The 16,221-nt window shown below is 42.2% G+C and overlaps 2 protein-coding genes across 2 annotated transcripts; one reads left to right on the top strand and one right to left on the bottom strand.

Annotated features, from left to right (window-relative positions):
• Nucleotides 1-623: 623 nt before the first annotated feature.
• Nucleotides 624-3,776, top strand: LOC121545543 (troponin C, slow skeletal and cardiac muscles). The gene is made up of 6 exons (XM_041856142.1): nucleotides 624-759; nucleotides 2,476-2,506; nucleotides 2,647-2,793; nucleotides 3,155-3,269; nucleotides 3,413-3,549; nucleotides 3,739-3,776. The coding sequence occupies exons 1-6, from the start codon at nucleotides 736-738 to the stop codon at nucleotides 3,768-3,770; spliced, it is 486 nt and encodes a 161-aa protein (XP_041712076.1). The 5' UTR covers nucleotides 624-735; the 3' UTR covers nucleotides 3,771-3,776.
• Nucleotides 3,777-7,740: 3,964 nt separating this feature from the next.
• Nucleotides 7,741-15,154, bottom strand: LOC121545542 (rho-related GTP-binding protein RhoA-C). Its single transcript, XM_041856141.1, has 5 exons — nucleotides 15,052-15,154; nucleotides 10,089-10,244; nucleotides 9,790-9,910; nucleotides 9,550-9,680; nucleotides 7,741-9,206 (listed from the first exon to the last, which is right to left on the bottom strand). The coding sequence occupies exons 2-5, from the start codon at nucleotides 10,242-10,244 to the stop codon at nucleotides 9,033-9,035; spliced, it is 582 nt and encodes a 193-aa protein (XP_041712075.1). The 5' UTR covers nucleotides 15,052-15,154; the 3' UTR covers nucleotides 7,741-9,032.
• Nucleotides 15,155-16,221: the final 1,067 nt, after the last annotated feature.

Here is a 16,221-nt window from a genome sequence, read left to right as displayed (position 1 = left end):
CAGATTTTTGGGATGTCTCATGGTCTGACAAACACTGCTGTAGCTAGGCTACCTTCCACCGCAGATGCAGAAGGCCGACATAGGCAGATGCAAAAAAACTGAGATCTTTAGCTTAAACTGACTATTTGTATACATTTCATACACAGTGTTCACTATTATCTCCATAGCCGAATGAGCGACAAAGTGCAAGTACAACACATAAAAAGTACAGGATCCCTGCTGGAAGATACTGATTGGAACTACTTTCTTTCCCCACAGACCACAGCGTAAAAGGCCACGAAATCCCCAACAAAACACAAAATCTTGTCTGTGAAAGATCATTATTTTGCACAGAAAAATGCTCTTATGTCCAAGACAACCACAGTGGGATAAAAAAAAACAAGTGTATTGATTTGACATCCTTAAAAAAAAAAATCCTACTTGGAATCACGTTTGCTCCAGATCTAGCTTGGAGACAATACATATCACCAATTTAGGTGCTGCGGTCTAGGCTCTCCTATTGTTGGACCATCCTGGTTCTTCCTCTATTTATAGTTCTCACTCTCTCTCTCTCTCTCGATGAGAACAGTGAGATGACGCAGAGAGGGGGTCAGAAGTTTTTTTAAACACCACACGCCCCTAACAATAAAGGCTGGGGCAGGTGTTGCTTCTATCCTTTGTCCTGTGTCTGAGGCGTTTGTGGGAGCGTCAGTGTGTTCCAGTGACTGAGACAGAGACAAAGACAGGCCAGCAGCCATGGATGATGTATACAAAGCAGCGGTGAGTACAGACACAGGGACAAAACCTGCAGGGTGGGGGTTAGTTGACACAGGGGGATGCTAGATCATTTTAGTCTGGAATAATAGACAGTCTTTTTCACTGCACATTCACACTACAGTTAGAATCGATTGACTGAGGTCAGCTAGGAGTCTTCATCTGATATACTAGGGAGGAAGGAGGGACACATGATCTCAATCTTCATTCATTGGCGTACCTGGGTGTACTGTGGCTGAGTGAAAAACAAGGCACTGTTATGAAATCACGTGCCTTTTCTTTGGCGGTTTGTTGGCCCAGGTTGTGGATGGTGGTATATCTGTTGAGGTCAACATGAATATATAAAAACAACAGCCCGTCATGACTGTGGTGTTTTGGTTAACACATTTCACTCAATGGCTATATGCTCCAGCTCACATTATATTACAGTACACACTCTCTGGACACGAGCCAGAGGTGAATAGAGGTTAATGGGCCCTGAGGAAAGCCATCTCTAGCTGTTCAACTGAATTAGACATTGATGACGTCAAAAAGCCCTAATCCGCTTCCAAGAGATGTGAGAAGCGAGAAATGGTTTTGCCAGTCAACCTCAATTCAAGATATATTTCACGAGAGCTACCGAGTTGTAAATTATGATTTCAGTATACCCAAGGTACCTTTGACAAACCAAATGCTCGTAAAAGGAAAGGGATTGGTAGTCACATAGACATGTTACCACCTTGGCATTGATTGGTCAAAAGTAAGTGCAGTAATATTGAGTGTCAAGACCCAACTAAACATGGTCATACGATGGGAAAGCATGTGAAAATGTCATTCAACACCATCTTTTTATAGAGGAGAGTAATCGAGAAGGGCCAGCAGAGCTTTTCTGAATGTGTTGACCATTATTGTCCCTCTGAGAATAGGACATTGTCTTTCTAAGATAAGAGTTCACAGTGTATGAATAAATTATCTCACCAAAAGAGTTGTAAAGTCAATGGAAATTCAACATTGTATCTTTTGAATAAACAACTTACAAGTGCCAAGATTCACCAAGGTTAAACACAAAGTTAGTCACATTCTATGAGGCCAGCTATTCTGAAAAGGTCATTTCAATTTGAACTGCACAACAAAAAGCTCATTGCCATGGCATGACATTATGACCATTTGAGCTCAGCATGATCTTTTCTGAGTACCCAGATGACATACTGTGAGGTTAGATGGGATTTCTGCCATTTCTCTGCCTGACAATATAGAACAAAGGACAGTTAGGAAGAAGAACAGAGTAGACAGCTGTCGGCTCAAACAAATGTCTGTCAGCAGAATCTGTGCCAGAGCCCCCCTCGCCACAATACAAGAATAGTAAGTGAAGAAAGCAGCGTGACATTTTAGTCAGACTGCACCAGGGGTAGGGGGCTGTGCTCGACAGGTTTTGGGCTGAGTTCAACGAGAGGGAGAAGGGGCTGGGGTACTGATGGAATATATGACACACTGCGAGGCCTCGGGGCTGACTGCAAACAAAGGTGAAGAGAGACAAGACAATGGGGAAATGGCCACCAAGGGCCTCCAGTGTGGTCCAACTATGAGTCGACAATTTGTCAAACATAAATGTAAACGAGGCAAACCAATCTGCATAATTTAGGCACATAAAGTAGACTAAGATTAGTTCAAAAGCACTATACCCTGTCTGTCAATGTGAGTAAATTGCATACAGTATGTAACTTTCCCTACTGTTCCCTTCAGGTTGAGAACTTAACAGAAGAGCAGAAAAATGGTGAGTCTTGGTTTTTGGACACAATAATTGCTCTTACAAACCATTTCTTCTTTACTTTTGCACCATTCATGTCTATGGAGAAGCACTAGTAATACCCATAAGCTCCATTTAAACCGCTTCTCACCACTATTTCCCTACAGAGTTTAAGGCAGCCTTTGACATTGCATGTCAGGGTGCGGAGGACGGCTGCATCAGCACCAAGGAGTTGGGGAAAGTGATGAGGATGCTGGGGCAGAACCCCACCCCTGAGGAGCTGCAGGAGATGATAGATGAGGTGGATGAGGATGGTGCGTCACCATGGATACAAACGTATCAACACTCAATACTACACAAAACTACATCCCCTTCACTTCAATATGAATTAACCTCAGGCAAAGTCATTAGGTCAGGTAGCCTGAGGGGTGGTTCATACATAGTTTTCAGACTGGTCTAAAATGTTAATTCCAAAGTCATCACATTTCTATGTTTCAGCATTAAGACACATGTTACAGCTGGTGTGTGTGTGTGTGTGTGTATGTGTGTGTGTGTGTGTGTGTGTGCGTACGTGCGTGCTTGTGTATGTGTGTGTGTGTGTGTGTGTGTGTGTGTGCGTACGTGCGTGCTTGTGTATGTGTGTGTGTGTGTGTGTGTTGGGGGGGGGGGTTACAGGCAGCGGGACAGTAGACTTTGATGAGTTCCTAGTGATGATGGTGCGCTGCATGAAGGAGGAGAGCAAAGGAAAATCAGAGGAAGAGTTGGCCGAACTTTTCCGCATGTTCGACAAGTAAGGCTAATATCAAGCAAAGTGGCTGCCAAAAAACATTTGTGCTTACTCTGACAGGAACCTATGAAGACAAAAATATAGAAAACAAAAAAAGTAATGTAAATGTTATCAGGGATATGTGTACTCATTGATGCTGCTTACAGAAACGGAGATGGCTACATTGATTTGGAGGAGCTGAAAAGCATGCTGGAGTCGACTGGAGAGGCCATCACTGAGGATGACATTGAAGAACTCATGAAGGATGGAGACAAAAATAATGACGGAAAGATTGATTATGATGGTAAGACAATAATTTTAGCCAAAAGATCAGGCTGGCACTTCCAGAATGTGTAATTGTATGTTTTTTGGTCAGCTACATGTACCAATGACACTCGTCTAGGCAATCCATTCAAAACCTTTCACAGTTCAAATCCGGGCAGTCAATAAGAAATGATCCATCATGAGCTGTGGGTGTCATTCTGTTCCACAGAGTTCCTGGAATTCATGAAGGGGGTTGAGTAAAGGACTCAAAAGACTCATGGACTCTCAGCCCAGGAAAATACTCATACCTCCTCTTAGCTCAGACCATCACATTATTGCCTGAACACGTTGGACAACATTTAAATAAAAACCTCTTTCTGCTTGGCTGAATCTACCACTAAACACGTGTTATATCCTCAATGTGTATCGGCCTTGGTTGACATCTTGTATGTGGTCTAGTTTTTATCCATAGCATTATTAAGGGACCTTAAAGACAAAAGATATTGTTATGTCCTTGAAGTGAATTTCTGAACTACAAATTGATTAACCCCCCCATAATCCTATAATATTTTATTTAAAATGTTAACCTAGGGGAGGAAACACTCTTCTCCACAATACTGTATATTTTCAATAAAGAAAGATTTTCAGTAATCCAGATGAAAGTCTTCAATTCAATGAAATTGATATCAGCAGGATTGCTTATCACCATTGTATTGTATGTTACTGTATTGAATTGCATTGCATTGTAGAACAAAGGAATAGCACAATGGGTCGTTGCTGTATAAAGGACACAATGTAGGCCTGGTGAGGCTCTTGAGATGAGTGAGAAATTCCAAGATTTGCAGGGGTTAACACCAGGCATCACTTCATCATTTTGTGAAACACACAGATTGAATATCTCACATCATGATCCCATTCATATTTCATAATTAGATATATATTATGGAAAATGTTAAAGTATCTTCATTTCTTAGGTGGGTTTACAGGACAGAGCCAATGTGAAGAAGTCTAAATTACAGCCGGCATCTGAGAGCGCGTCTGCTGCAGAAGCTTGTTTCAACCAATGGAAATGTATCGATTCATGTGTGTTTTTTTGCACAATTATGTTTATATACGTCACTGGTTTTGTGCGTAGAAATATGACTTAGGCAACATCAGATTCGCCAGTTAAAAAAAGATTAGCTATGTAGCTAGCTAAAGAAATCATTACATCTTGTTCTCAAAATGTTACCCTTCGTAATAGCGTTGGACTAATGGCAGCAACTTAGGTAAAAAAAATCATGACTACCTGGTCCGATCAAATGCTCCAGGTGCTTCGCAGAATGAGTAACTTTTATTCGCCAGGTCAGAGTGAAACTATTGTGATATATGGGAGGGAATGACAAGCGGTGGCTAGCTATGTGTGTTGAATAGCGAAAGTTATCATTCTAGCCTATACTACAATACATCTCTCTAGCAGCCAACATTTCTGTTTATATCACCCATGCTCCAGTCGCACCACTTGCCATCGGTTTGAGGTGGGAGGAGAGCAAATTGTGTGGGTGCCTTGCAAAGTGGCGTCCATTTTTAGTCAATTTCCAGAGGTCTTCAATCCACCACATGGCGGCGCTATTACTCTGCGCCAGAATTGTGACTTCTATAGGAGGAAGTCAGAGGCTGTAGATTCTGTTCTTCAGCCACTTAGGAGGGAAGGCTCTCTGACCGTCTTGAAAGGATGGAGAAATGAGGTGAGAGGGAATGTTTACTACAATATACTCTGAGAATTCAACCAAACTCTGAAATTTGACATTTCTACATTTGTGTATTTTCTATAGAATTATGAAGTAATGCCCAGAGTCTGCGACACTCCACTACTGTGTATGGAGAGATCTGCGACACTCCACTAATGTGTATGGAGAGATCGGCCACAAGTAAGTCCTGTCCTAAGCAATAACAATAGAAAACAATCCCAGTGTTTCCCTTGCCATTGCATGCCCCATAAACATTGTCTTTGTATGCCTTTTTGGAGTGAAACTGTATGGAGTCCATATTAAAGGGTACTGTCAGGATGAAAATGGGGAACTCAGGATGTGGGTGGGATGACGATCCATGACCAAGCAGACCTACCCTGGAAAACTGGACAACCTGGTCAGCACTTGTTGATTTTATATTTTACTTTTTTTTTACTTTTATTTCAGTGAATGGCAAACTGTGGTTTGATAATGCTCTTCCACCATGTTTTCAGGCAGCTGGGGGTCTAGTAGCAGGTATCATTGTGAAAAACGATCAAGGAATGTGAGCAGGAGGCCTGCATCCCAGCAGACATAGCAGAGACTGCATGCCCCGTGAGCACAGTGAGTTGATTGATGTCTCAACAGGAGTGGGGGCGGCAGGTCATTTAGTGGTTAAGAGCGTTGTGCCAGTAACCGAAAGGTTGCTGGTTCTAATCCCCGAGCCGACTAGGTGAAAAATCTGTTGATGTGCCCACTTAATCCTAATTGCTCATGTAAGTCGCTCTGGATAAGAGCGTCTGCTAAATGACTAAAATGTAAATGTAAAATGAGTGGGCAGCACTCTGCAGTGTCTCATTGAGAATGTTGTCTCTTTGCATGCTTTTACGTAGGCCTACATTCTCATCCACAGTATTTCAATATCCCCTGTGTCTTCTCTCATAGCTCTACATATGAGGATGAGGAGGGGGTGTTTCCAGAAAGCCAGTTTGTGTTCGACTTGGCCGCTACCTCCTGAGTTCAAGCTTAGGATAGGGGATGGGGAGGTACAAGATTTCTACCTCTACTCCATGGACAAGGTCAACCACTCTACTTTTGAGCACCTCCAGTCCTGCATGATGGTTCTTATGTCTGGCCCATGAAGAAAGAATTCAAGTAGGCCTACAATGTGTTGTTTTCAGGTGAAAGAAGTGCTGGTCAGTGACGACTTCAAGCCCAACTGTGCCATGGTGGTCCTAGACTTCCTCATCAGACACTCCTACATACAACCCGACACAGGTTTGTATCAGTACATAAATGACACAGGAGAACATACACTGAACAAAAATATAAATGCGACATGTAAAGCGTTTGTCCCATGTTTCATGATCTGAAATAAAAGATCCCTGAAATTTTCCATATGCACAAAGCTGATTTCTTTCAAATGTTGCGCACAAGTGTGTTTACATCCCTGTTAGTGAATATTTCACCTTTGCTGGGGACAATAAAAGGCCACTCTAAAATGTGCAGTTTTGTCACACTACACAATGCCACAGATGTCTCAAGTTTTTAGGGAGCGTGCAGTTGGCATGCTGACTGCAGGAATGTCCACCAGAGCGCTTACCAGATCATTTCATGTTAATTTCTCAACCCTACGCCGCCTCCAACGTTGTTTTAGAGAATTTGACAGTACATCCAACCAACCGGCCTCACAAATGTGTCGTGTGGGCGAGCGGTTTGCTGATGTCAACATTGTGTAAACAATTCCTGGAAGGTGAAAATGTCCCAGTTCTACCATGGCCTGCATACTCAGACATGTCACCCATTGAGCATGTTTGGGATGCTCTGGATCGAAGTCTATGACAGTGTTTCAGCTCCCGCCAATATCCAGCAACTTCGCACAGCCATTAAAGAGGAGTGCGACAACATTCCACAGGCCACAATCAACAGCCTGATCAACTATATGCGAAGGAGATGTGTCACGCTGCATGAGGCAAATGGTCACACCAGATACTGGCTGGTTTTCTGATCCACGCCCCTACCTTCTTTTTTTAAAGGTATCTGTGACCAACAGATGCATATCTGTATTCCCAGTCATGTGAAATCCATAGATTGGGGCCTAAAGAATTTATTTCAATTGACTGATTTCCTTATATGAACTGTTACTCAGTAAAGTCTTTGAAATTGTTGCATGTTGCATTTATATTTTTGTTCAGTATAGTTCTAAAGATTATTAACAGTAGTGCAATTGTAAATTCTTTAAACACCAAGAAGAACAGCAGAAGATTCAAGACAAATCTGACTGTCATCTTTTTTTCAGAGCACTATTAAAAGGAGTTTGTTACTGGACTACACCACACTTTGTAAATACTGAAGTGAAAACTATGGAACGGTAACGTGATGAAGGATGGTCAGGAGACCCACTCCTTTTCTAGATGCCTTGATCTATTCTGTGAAATGTTTTGTAACTGATAATCTTATAAATTCTATGCACATCATGTGATTGTGTTGAGGCATGAAACATGAATGAACGACACAACCAATTATTCCCTAAAACAATTTATTTTCTTAGAGTACATTTAAAAGGACTGAGGAAATGTGAGGATGCATTTGTATACAATACCCCTCCCCCCTCACAAATGACCAAGATATTTTTTAAAGAAGTTACTTGCATTTAATAGTTTGACATCTTGTCATTCTTATTCATTAATTACTTTTCAAGCATTTTACCTTTTATTTTTAACCTTTCATTCTAAAGTTACTAGATTTGTTAAATATGCATAACTGGTACAGGATAAGCCATAAGCCATCATCAACAGTTGTTAGAAAGACATGGAGTGAGGAGTGGACTGGAGGGAGTGAGAAATAGGTCAACATTAAAAACTCACTCCCAATAACAGCCTGTCATGCAGGCAAAAACAATCTGCAAGCGGAAAATACCAAATTTGCTGAACTTAATATCACTTAATACAAAAGTCATACTCCCCTTTCAAACCAGTGTCTGACAGTCCACATCAAATGTATATATTTATCTGACTTGAGCCCAACTTATGACAAAACCAAATTCTAAAATAATTGTTCATTACAATTCATGAACAGGCTTATAAAACTAACAAAAATCAGTTTATCATTATTATTGTATGCATTTTAATATGAATTATATAGTCAAAGTCAAATAAAAATATTTAGCTATTTAAATAAATCAAAATTGCTTGTATCAAGTGAACTATATTATTGATAGAACTAAATGATATCATAGAAGGAGGTGCTGGTCCATGCAAGGATAGGGTTAGTCTATCCATAGGGAGAACAAAGAAAATAAACACCTATGGTATGGCTGGACAGAAATGAAAGACAAGCGCAGACAGACACACTGCAAGCCAATGAGGTCAAAGAGAGTCAGGAGAACATACATCCATTCTGATGTAATGAATCACCCTTTTTCTCTGATGATGCTCCGCTCTATGAACCAGGGCAATAGCGCTGGGGTTTATGACCCGATCAAGAACACCAATCTTATCCCTTCCCTCAGAGATCACCACCACGCTCAGACATAAGTTTACCAGAGAGATATTGTGTTTTTTGCTTTACCCTTCTAGTCATCCAAGACCGAATAAAAAATCTTATACTGAAAGCCGATTGGCGATCACCTTGGCCTTAAAAATGTAAACTCCCCTTTTCGTTACATTTGACCTTCTTCTCCATTCCTCCTTGTTTAATTATCTTTTTCTCCCTTGCCCACCTCGAACCTCCCCCACCCTTCCAGAGGGAGACAGAGGGGTGCAGCGTTTTCCTTGGCCTGATTGGTTTTCCCCTCCCCTCCTTCCCCAGCTCTCTATAGCAGGAGGCAGGCATTCTTCTTGCCGCGTTTCTTGGCCTGCAGCGCCGCCCTGGTGGCCATCTCAAACACCTCCCTCACACCATCTTTCGTCTTGGCCGAGCACTCCAAGTAACCAAACGCGTTGATGCGGTTAGCCATGTCCCGGCCCTCCTCTGGCTTCACTGGTTCCTGTTCATGTGTCAGAGGTGGAAACGTTTTCAGAGGCATTCTATGGTTGGCATCCTTTGTGACATACTAAACCACCAATCATTACAACAAGCCAAACAAAAACGTAACTAGCATGTTGGATAAACCAACTGAACAAAACAAAAACCTCTGAACCTGTGTATAATTAGACAACCGCAAACAGTACATGAAGTGAAGGTAGCTTATAAGGCAACACAACCACGTTAAAACAAATGTCCATGGTTTGTTCAATTTCAATGTTCAATTAAAAAATATCCTCAATGGATCAGGGCAATGAGTCTACTTGATAAAATTCCATAATAAGATTTCATAATGCATACTGTACCTGCTTCATTTTTGCTAACTCCCGACGTGTGTGCTCGTCATTCCGCAAGTCCTTCTTATTACCCACAAGAATGATGGGCACATTTGGACAGAAGTGCTTTACTTCAGGGGTCCACTTCTCTGGGATATTCTCTGTTTCAGACACAGGGGATCATTTTAGGAAACTGCTGCAAGTGATACGATCATTTGTTGCATTTACCATGTAAGACATATATGAACATTACAGTCACCAAGGTCTTACCCAAGCTGTCAGGGCTATCTATGGAAAAGCACATGAGGATGACATCAGTGTCGGGGTAGGAGAGAGGCCTTAGTCTGTCGTAGTCCTCCTGTCCGGCTGTGTCCCAGAGGGCCAGTTCCACCTAGAACCCACATGGAGAGCAGATATTCACAGTTACACTGCTGTTTGGCCAAACACTGCAATTTGCTCTGAATAAATGATTACCTATCAAAATGTGCAAACCATAAGACTTCCACATATAAATTGTGCTTCAAAGTATGTCTTGATGGCAAACTGTGTGACTAACAGTACAATCTCACCTGCTTACTGTCCACCTCAATATCTGCCACATAGTTCTCAAACACTGTAGGTACGTAGACCTCAGGGAACTGGTCTTTACTGAAGACTATCAACAGACAGGTCTTCCCACAAGCGCCATCACCAACGATCACCAGTTTCTTACGGATCGCAGCCATCTGCAAGAAAATGTCTGTTAAAGTGCTAATCCAGCAAAAGTGACATTTTTTTGGAAAAACTATTTTGAGTTTCACAGTGATAATATAGCAACACAACCAAGCAAATCAATATTACAGAACAAAAATATAAAACGCAACATGTAAAGTGTTAGTCCCATGTAAAGCTTATTTCTCTCAAATGTTGTGCACAAATTGGTTTACATCCCTGTTAGTAAGCATTTCTCCTTTGCCAAGATAATCCATCCACCTGACCGGTGTAGCATATCAAGAAGCTGATTAAACAGCATGATCGTTACACAGGTGCACCTTGTGCTGGGGACAAGGTGCAATGCACAACGCCACAGATGTCTCAAGTTTAGAATGAGCGTGCAATTGGCATGCTGACTGCAGGAATGTCCAACAGAGCTGTTGGCAGATAATTTAATGTTAATTTCTCTACCATATGCCACCTCTGTCATTTTAAAGAATTTGGCAGTACGTCCAACCGGCCTCACAACCGCAGACCACGTGTAACCACGCCAGCCCAGGACCTCCACATCCGGCTTCTTCACCTGCTGGATCGTCTGAGGAGGGGGGGTGCTGAGGAGCATTTATGTCTGTAATAAAGCCCTTTTGTGGGGAAAAACTCATTCTTATTGGCTGGGCCTGGCTCCCAAGTAGGTGGGCCTCCAGGCCCACCCATGGCTGCGCCCCTGCCCAGTCATGTGAAATCCATAGATTAGGGCCTAATTTATTTATTTCGTTCTATGAACTGTAACTCTGTAAAATCTTTGAAATTGTTGCGTTTATATTTTTGTTCAATATAAATAAATAAAAAAATATATATATAATAATATAATATGCCATTTAGCAGACGCTTTTATCCAAAGCGACTTACAGTCATGCGTGCATACATTTTTGTGTATGGGTGGTCCCGGGGATCGAACCCACTACCTTGGCGTTACAAGCGCCGTGCTCTACCAGTTGAGCTACAGAGGACCACATATATATATATATATATATCACACACACACAGTCATAGTCAAACGTTTTGAGAATGACAAGTATTGGTCTTCACAAAGTTCGCTGCTTCAGTGTTATGAGATATTTTTGTCAGATGTTACTATGGTATACTGAAGTATAATTACAAGCATTCCATAAGTGTCAAAGGCTTTTATTGACAATTACATTTAGTTTATGCAAAGAGTCAATATTTGCAGTGTTTACCCTTCTTTTTCAAGACCTCTGCAATCTGCCCTGACATGCTGTCTAACTTCTGGGCCACATCCTGACTGATGGCAGCCCATTCTTGCATAATCAATGCTTGGAGTTTGTCAGAATTTGTGGGTTTTTGTTTGTCCACCCGCCTCTTGAGGATCCACCACAAATTCTCAATGGGATTAAGGTCTGGGGAGTTTCCTGGCCATGGACACAACATTTCGATGTTTTGTTCCCCGAGCCACTTAGTTATCACTTTTGCCTTATGGCAAGGTGCTCCATCATGCTGGAAAAGGCATTGGTCGTCACCAAACTGTTCTTGGATGGTTGGGAGAAGTTGCTCTCGGAGGATGTGTTGGTACCATTCTTTATTCATGGCGGTGTCTTAGGCAAAATTGTGAGTGAGCCCACTCCCTTGGCTGAGAAGCAACCCCACACATGAATGGTCTCAGGATGCTTTACTGTTGGCATGACACAGGACTGATGGTAGCGCTCACCTTGTCTTCTCCGGACAAGGTATTTTCCAAATGCCCCAAACAATCGGAAAGGGGATTCATCACAGAAAATGACTACCCCAGTCCTCAGCAGTCCAATCCCTGTACCTTTTGCAGAATATCAGTCTGTCCCTGATGTTTTTCCTAAAGAGAAGTGGCTTCCTCGCTGCCCTTCTTGATGCCAGGCCATCCTCCAAAAGTCTTTGCCTCACTGTGCGTGCAGATGCACTCACACCTGCCTGCTGCCATTCCTGAGCAAGCTCTGCACTGGTGGTGCCCCGATCCAACAGCTGAATCAACTTTAGGAGACGGTCCTGGCGCTTGCTGGACTTTCTTGGGCGCCCTGACGCCTTCTTCACAACAATTGAACCTCTCTCCTTGTGGTGGTGTAAAGCTCTCCGCCATTGGACTCTGGAGCAATGGAAAGGCGTTCTCTGGAGTGATGAATCACGCTTCACCATCTGGCAGTCCGATGGATGAATCTGGGTTTGGCAGATGCCAGCAAAACGCTACCTGCCCTAATGCATAGTGCCAACTGTAAAATTTGGTGGAGGAGGAATAAATGGTCTGGGGCTGTTTTTCATAGTTCGGGCTAGGCCCCTTAGTTCCAGTGAAGGGAAATCTTAACGCTACAGCATACAATGACATTCTAGACAATTCTGTGCTTCCAACTTTGTGGCAACAGTTTGGGGAAGGCCCTTTCCTGTTTCAGCATGACAATGCCCCCATGCACAAAGTGAGGTCCATACAGAAATGGTTTGTCGAAATTAGTGTGGAAGAACTCGACTGACCTACACAGAGCCCTGACCTCAAACCCATTGAACACCTCTGGGATGAATTGGAAAGCCGACTGCGAGCCAGGCCTAAATCGCCCAACCTCACTAATGCTCTTGTGGCTGAATGAATGTAAGTCCCCACAGCAATGTTCCAACATCTTGTGGAAAGCCTTCCTAGAAGAGTGGAGGCTGTTATAGCAGCAAAGGGGGGATCAACTCCATATTAACGCCCATGATTTTGGAATGAGATGTTCGACGAGCATTCCCACTTTGGCCCCAAAGGACACATGAAAGCCAGCCATCAACTTCAGCTCCAGTGACTACAGACTGTGTAAGGCTACAGAATATGTACATCTGAAACATTTAGCTTAGTCCTCCTGGACTAAGAACATCCAATGGAGAATTTCCATTGCACATAGACCCTTCGCTCCAGGAGTCCTGTACACATTGGGCTCCCGTCGCTGAAGGCTACATCCCATATCCCCGAAAACATATTTACCAGGCCTCTGGGTTTACCTATTTCCTTTTTAAAAATCCAGTCACCGAAGTAAAATCTATAAGCCGAAATGCCTTACCAGTCAGTACACGTTATACAATGTGTTAACTACTTCGGTAAAATAATGTTTAAATCCTCATTTTCCGAAGCTCACTGCCTAGTCCCTTTAGTCCGTAATAGTTGCTGCGCGAGATCCCAGCGCACCTTTAGGGAAATATGGAATTAATTTGGTAAACTCTGGAAAAGTTGGATATAAAAGTTTTTTTCACACATTGTATAACCCATACCGACTTGTAAGGCATTCCGAATTAGACTATAGATTTGCCTTCGGTGACGGGAAATTCCTAGGAAATAGGTCAAATAGAGGGCTGGTAAATATGTTTTCGGGGATACGGGCTGTAGCCTTCAGCGATGGGAGCCCAATGTGTACAAGTCTCCTGGAGCAAAGAGGCTACATTGCCTCTACGAATCCCAGTATAAACTTCCACTCATCTCTAACATTTAGATAAAAAACAAAACAAATAGTCCCTTTACAAGTCAGAATGTTGAATAAACTTAATTTGAACATACTCTACCCGTTGTCCGCTGATTTCGTCCCTCTGCCTTAGGAAATTTGACAAAATCTTCACATTAAATTATTATTAAACCGACATCAAAACACGGGTCTGGATTTGTTTGCTCTTCACCTGAAGCATGCGCACAATATCCCTGTGGATATTTTTTCTCAAATTCCTATCTGCAAAAGGACAAACCACACAGACAACCGGTAGAGTAAGTTAAAATTAAATTGTATTCAACATTCTGGCATGTAGAACTCATGAGGACATTTTCCAAACAAATGTATTGCATTAATCCCAGACTGTGTAACCAGGGGTATCACAGTCTGATTCATTAGGCAACATTGCGCAGTGCTTTTCAATCCATTAGTGTTGGAGGCCTGTAAACCCAAACGTTTATGATAACCAAACTTGTAAAAATATATTTTTTTAAATAACCAAACTTTGATTCATTATTTCGTAAATAACCAATATTCAAATTCAGATAAAAATGCAAATACATGCCATGTCAGCTATCTTTCTAGGCCTAACTACTGAATTTCAGGTAAATAAATGTATGGACATTTTTGTTCCATGTTCACATGAAATTACCCATAATACCTCAAAACAGTGACACTATCGCGACTAAACAAGAGCAGACTACCAGCAGAAAACACTGCTTGCCATCCAGCTAGCCGTTGGATGAATGGCCTCAACAACAACAACACGCCGCACCCAAACTAATAACTAGTTAATTTCCTCCTTTACTTCACGTCAACTCAGTAAGTGTTAGCTAGTTGGACAAACAAATAGCTAGTTACAATGATTTTCCTATTTAAAAACGCCCATGTGTAACATATGCTGTGTCGGTGGACGACGGTTACGAAAATTAAACCACTTGTCAGCGGTGGCTAGCGAGTTAGCGTAGAGATCTTGCCCAGGGCAGGCACTAGTGCGAATAGTTGCTAGCTTCCAGACCAGAGTGTGTTGCTAACTTCACAAGGGTGATGATGTCACTGTATACCTGGCTATGATGACCTGATAACTTTGCCTGTCCAGCTCTAACTGGTGGTGTCTGAAACAAGGAGTCTTTTCATTTCAATTGTTCGTTCGTTTCCGTCATTAAGGCTAGCTAATTTAGCCATCTAATGTTAGCTAATAGCGGTCTCTCGTAATACTCTAGCCTCATGTCATCTTGGCTACAGAAAACGTTTAAAGCCTCATTCAAATATTTACTTAATAAATTATCTATTTTCAAGGTGAGCAATAACACTGTTATAAATAGGTTACATTTCCTCGTTTAAGTACCGTTTTCGTTACAGATGTCCTCGCCTTCCTTCTCTTTTCCTGTCCGACCCTTCAACCCCGCCCCCAACAGTGTGCCACGCCGATAACATCCGCCTAAGCCCATGATCTCGAGCTAATAGGAAGCCTCAAATTAATGAGTGACAGATATTTAAGCCAACAACTCGATACATGTATACCGGTGCATGGGAAAAACGGAAGTGAAGAGTGGATCTTTCTTCCCCCAACCCTATGCCATGGTTTCAACAATAAGGAAATATTTTTTGGGGTCAAACCAGAAAAAATTGTATACAGCAGTAAATCAATAATAGGCGTTGTGATTGTAATTTAAACGTTATTGCTTGCTTGCTTATGCTCTGTAGAGACAGCATCATTAATAGCAGTGGCAGTATTATGGTTGAAATAGGGATAGAAATGTATCTCATGCTAATTGAAAAGCCTTCAACATTGTACACGCATGCCAGATCTTACAACGCCTGGATAGGTATTGAACAAATCAGCTAACCACATCATGGTCGTGTTCCCCTGTAAAGAATTTGCACGCATCAACCAATGGTTGCGTGTCACGTCATCGACAGTGCCATCGGGCACCAGATTGCTATAACATATGTGGTTAGCTGATACGTAAAATACCTATCTAGGCATTGTAAGATCTGGCATGCATCAGCAACGTCTGAGCAGGGGAACATGACCATAGCTATCTGACGACTGCACAGTCGATGACGTAGAACACAACCATTGGTTGATGCAATGCAACACCTGGACATCTAGTTGGGCAGAAACTCGACCAATGGGATGCCTTGACCCCAATCTCCATAACGGGTAGAGAACTCTTGCGCTGCGTCATATGACCAACCTCTTTCAAACGGTCTATTATATGAGACGATTTTATCCAAAGTGATTTAGTCATGCGTGCATATATTTAAATAGTATCGTAACACAATCTTTACAAATTCCAATGGCTTTCTCTTAATCTACTAAATGTTAAATCAGCCACATGAAAATATGTTGTGGACTGGATTTGGCACCCGGTCACCTATTTGAGAATCAGGGGCTGAACTTTGACGTTTTATGAAACGTTTCATAATAGAGCTTAACTGAAGCCTATTCCTGAACGTATTGGGATAAGGTACTGTGGACAAATTGAGCACCCTTGAAGACTGACAATCAAGT

Source organism: Coregonus clupeaformis, chromosome 30 (genome assembly GCF_020615455.1).
Source record: "Coregonus clupeaformis isolate EN_2021a chromosome 30, ASM2061545v1, whole genome shotgun sequence".
Taxonomy (NCBI): Eukaryota; Metazoa; Chordata; class Actinopteri; order Salmoniformes; family Salmonidae; genus Coregonus; species Coregonus clupeaformis.
Note: the sequence above shows the minus strand (reverse complement) of the source record. Positions and strands in the feature narration are given on the sequence as shown.

Coding starts and splice junctions, on each gene's coding strand:
- LOC121545542 (XM_041856141.1), bottom strand. CDS start 10,244: ATGGCTGCGATCCGTAAGAAACTGGTGATCGTTGGTGATGGCGCTTGT. Junction 9,911..10,088: donor TTGAGGTGGACAGTAAGCAG/GTGAGATTGTAC, acceptor TGTGGGTTCTAG/GTGGAACTGGCCCTCTGGGA. Junction 9,207..9,549: donor AGTTAGCAAAAATGAAGCAG/GTACAGTATGCA, acceptor ACACATGAACAG/GAACCAGTGAAGCCAGAGGA.
- LOC121545543 (XM_041856142.1), top strand. CDS start 736: ATGGATGATGTATACAAAGCAGCG. Junction 3,270..3,412: donor CTTTTCCGCATGTTCGACAA/GTAAGGCTAATA, acceptor TGCTGCTTACAG/AAACGGAGATGGCTACATTG. Junction 3,550..3,738: donor CGGAAAGATTGATTATGATG/GTAAGACAATAA, acceptor TCTGTTCCACAG/AGTTCCTGGAATTCATGAAG.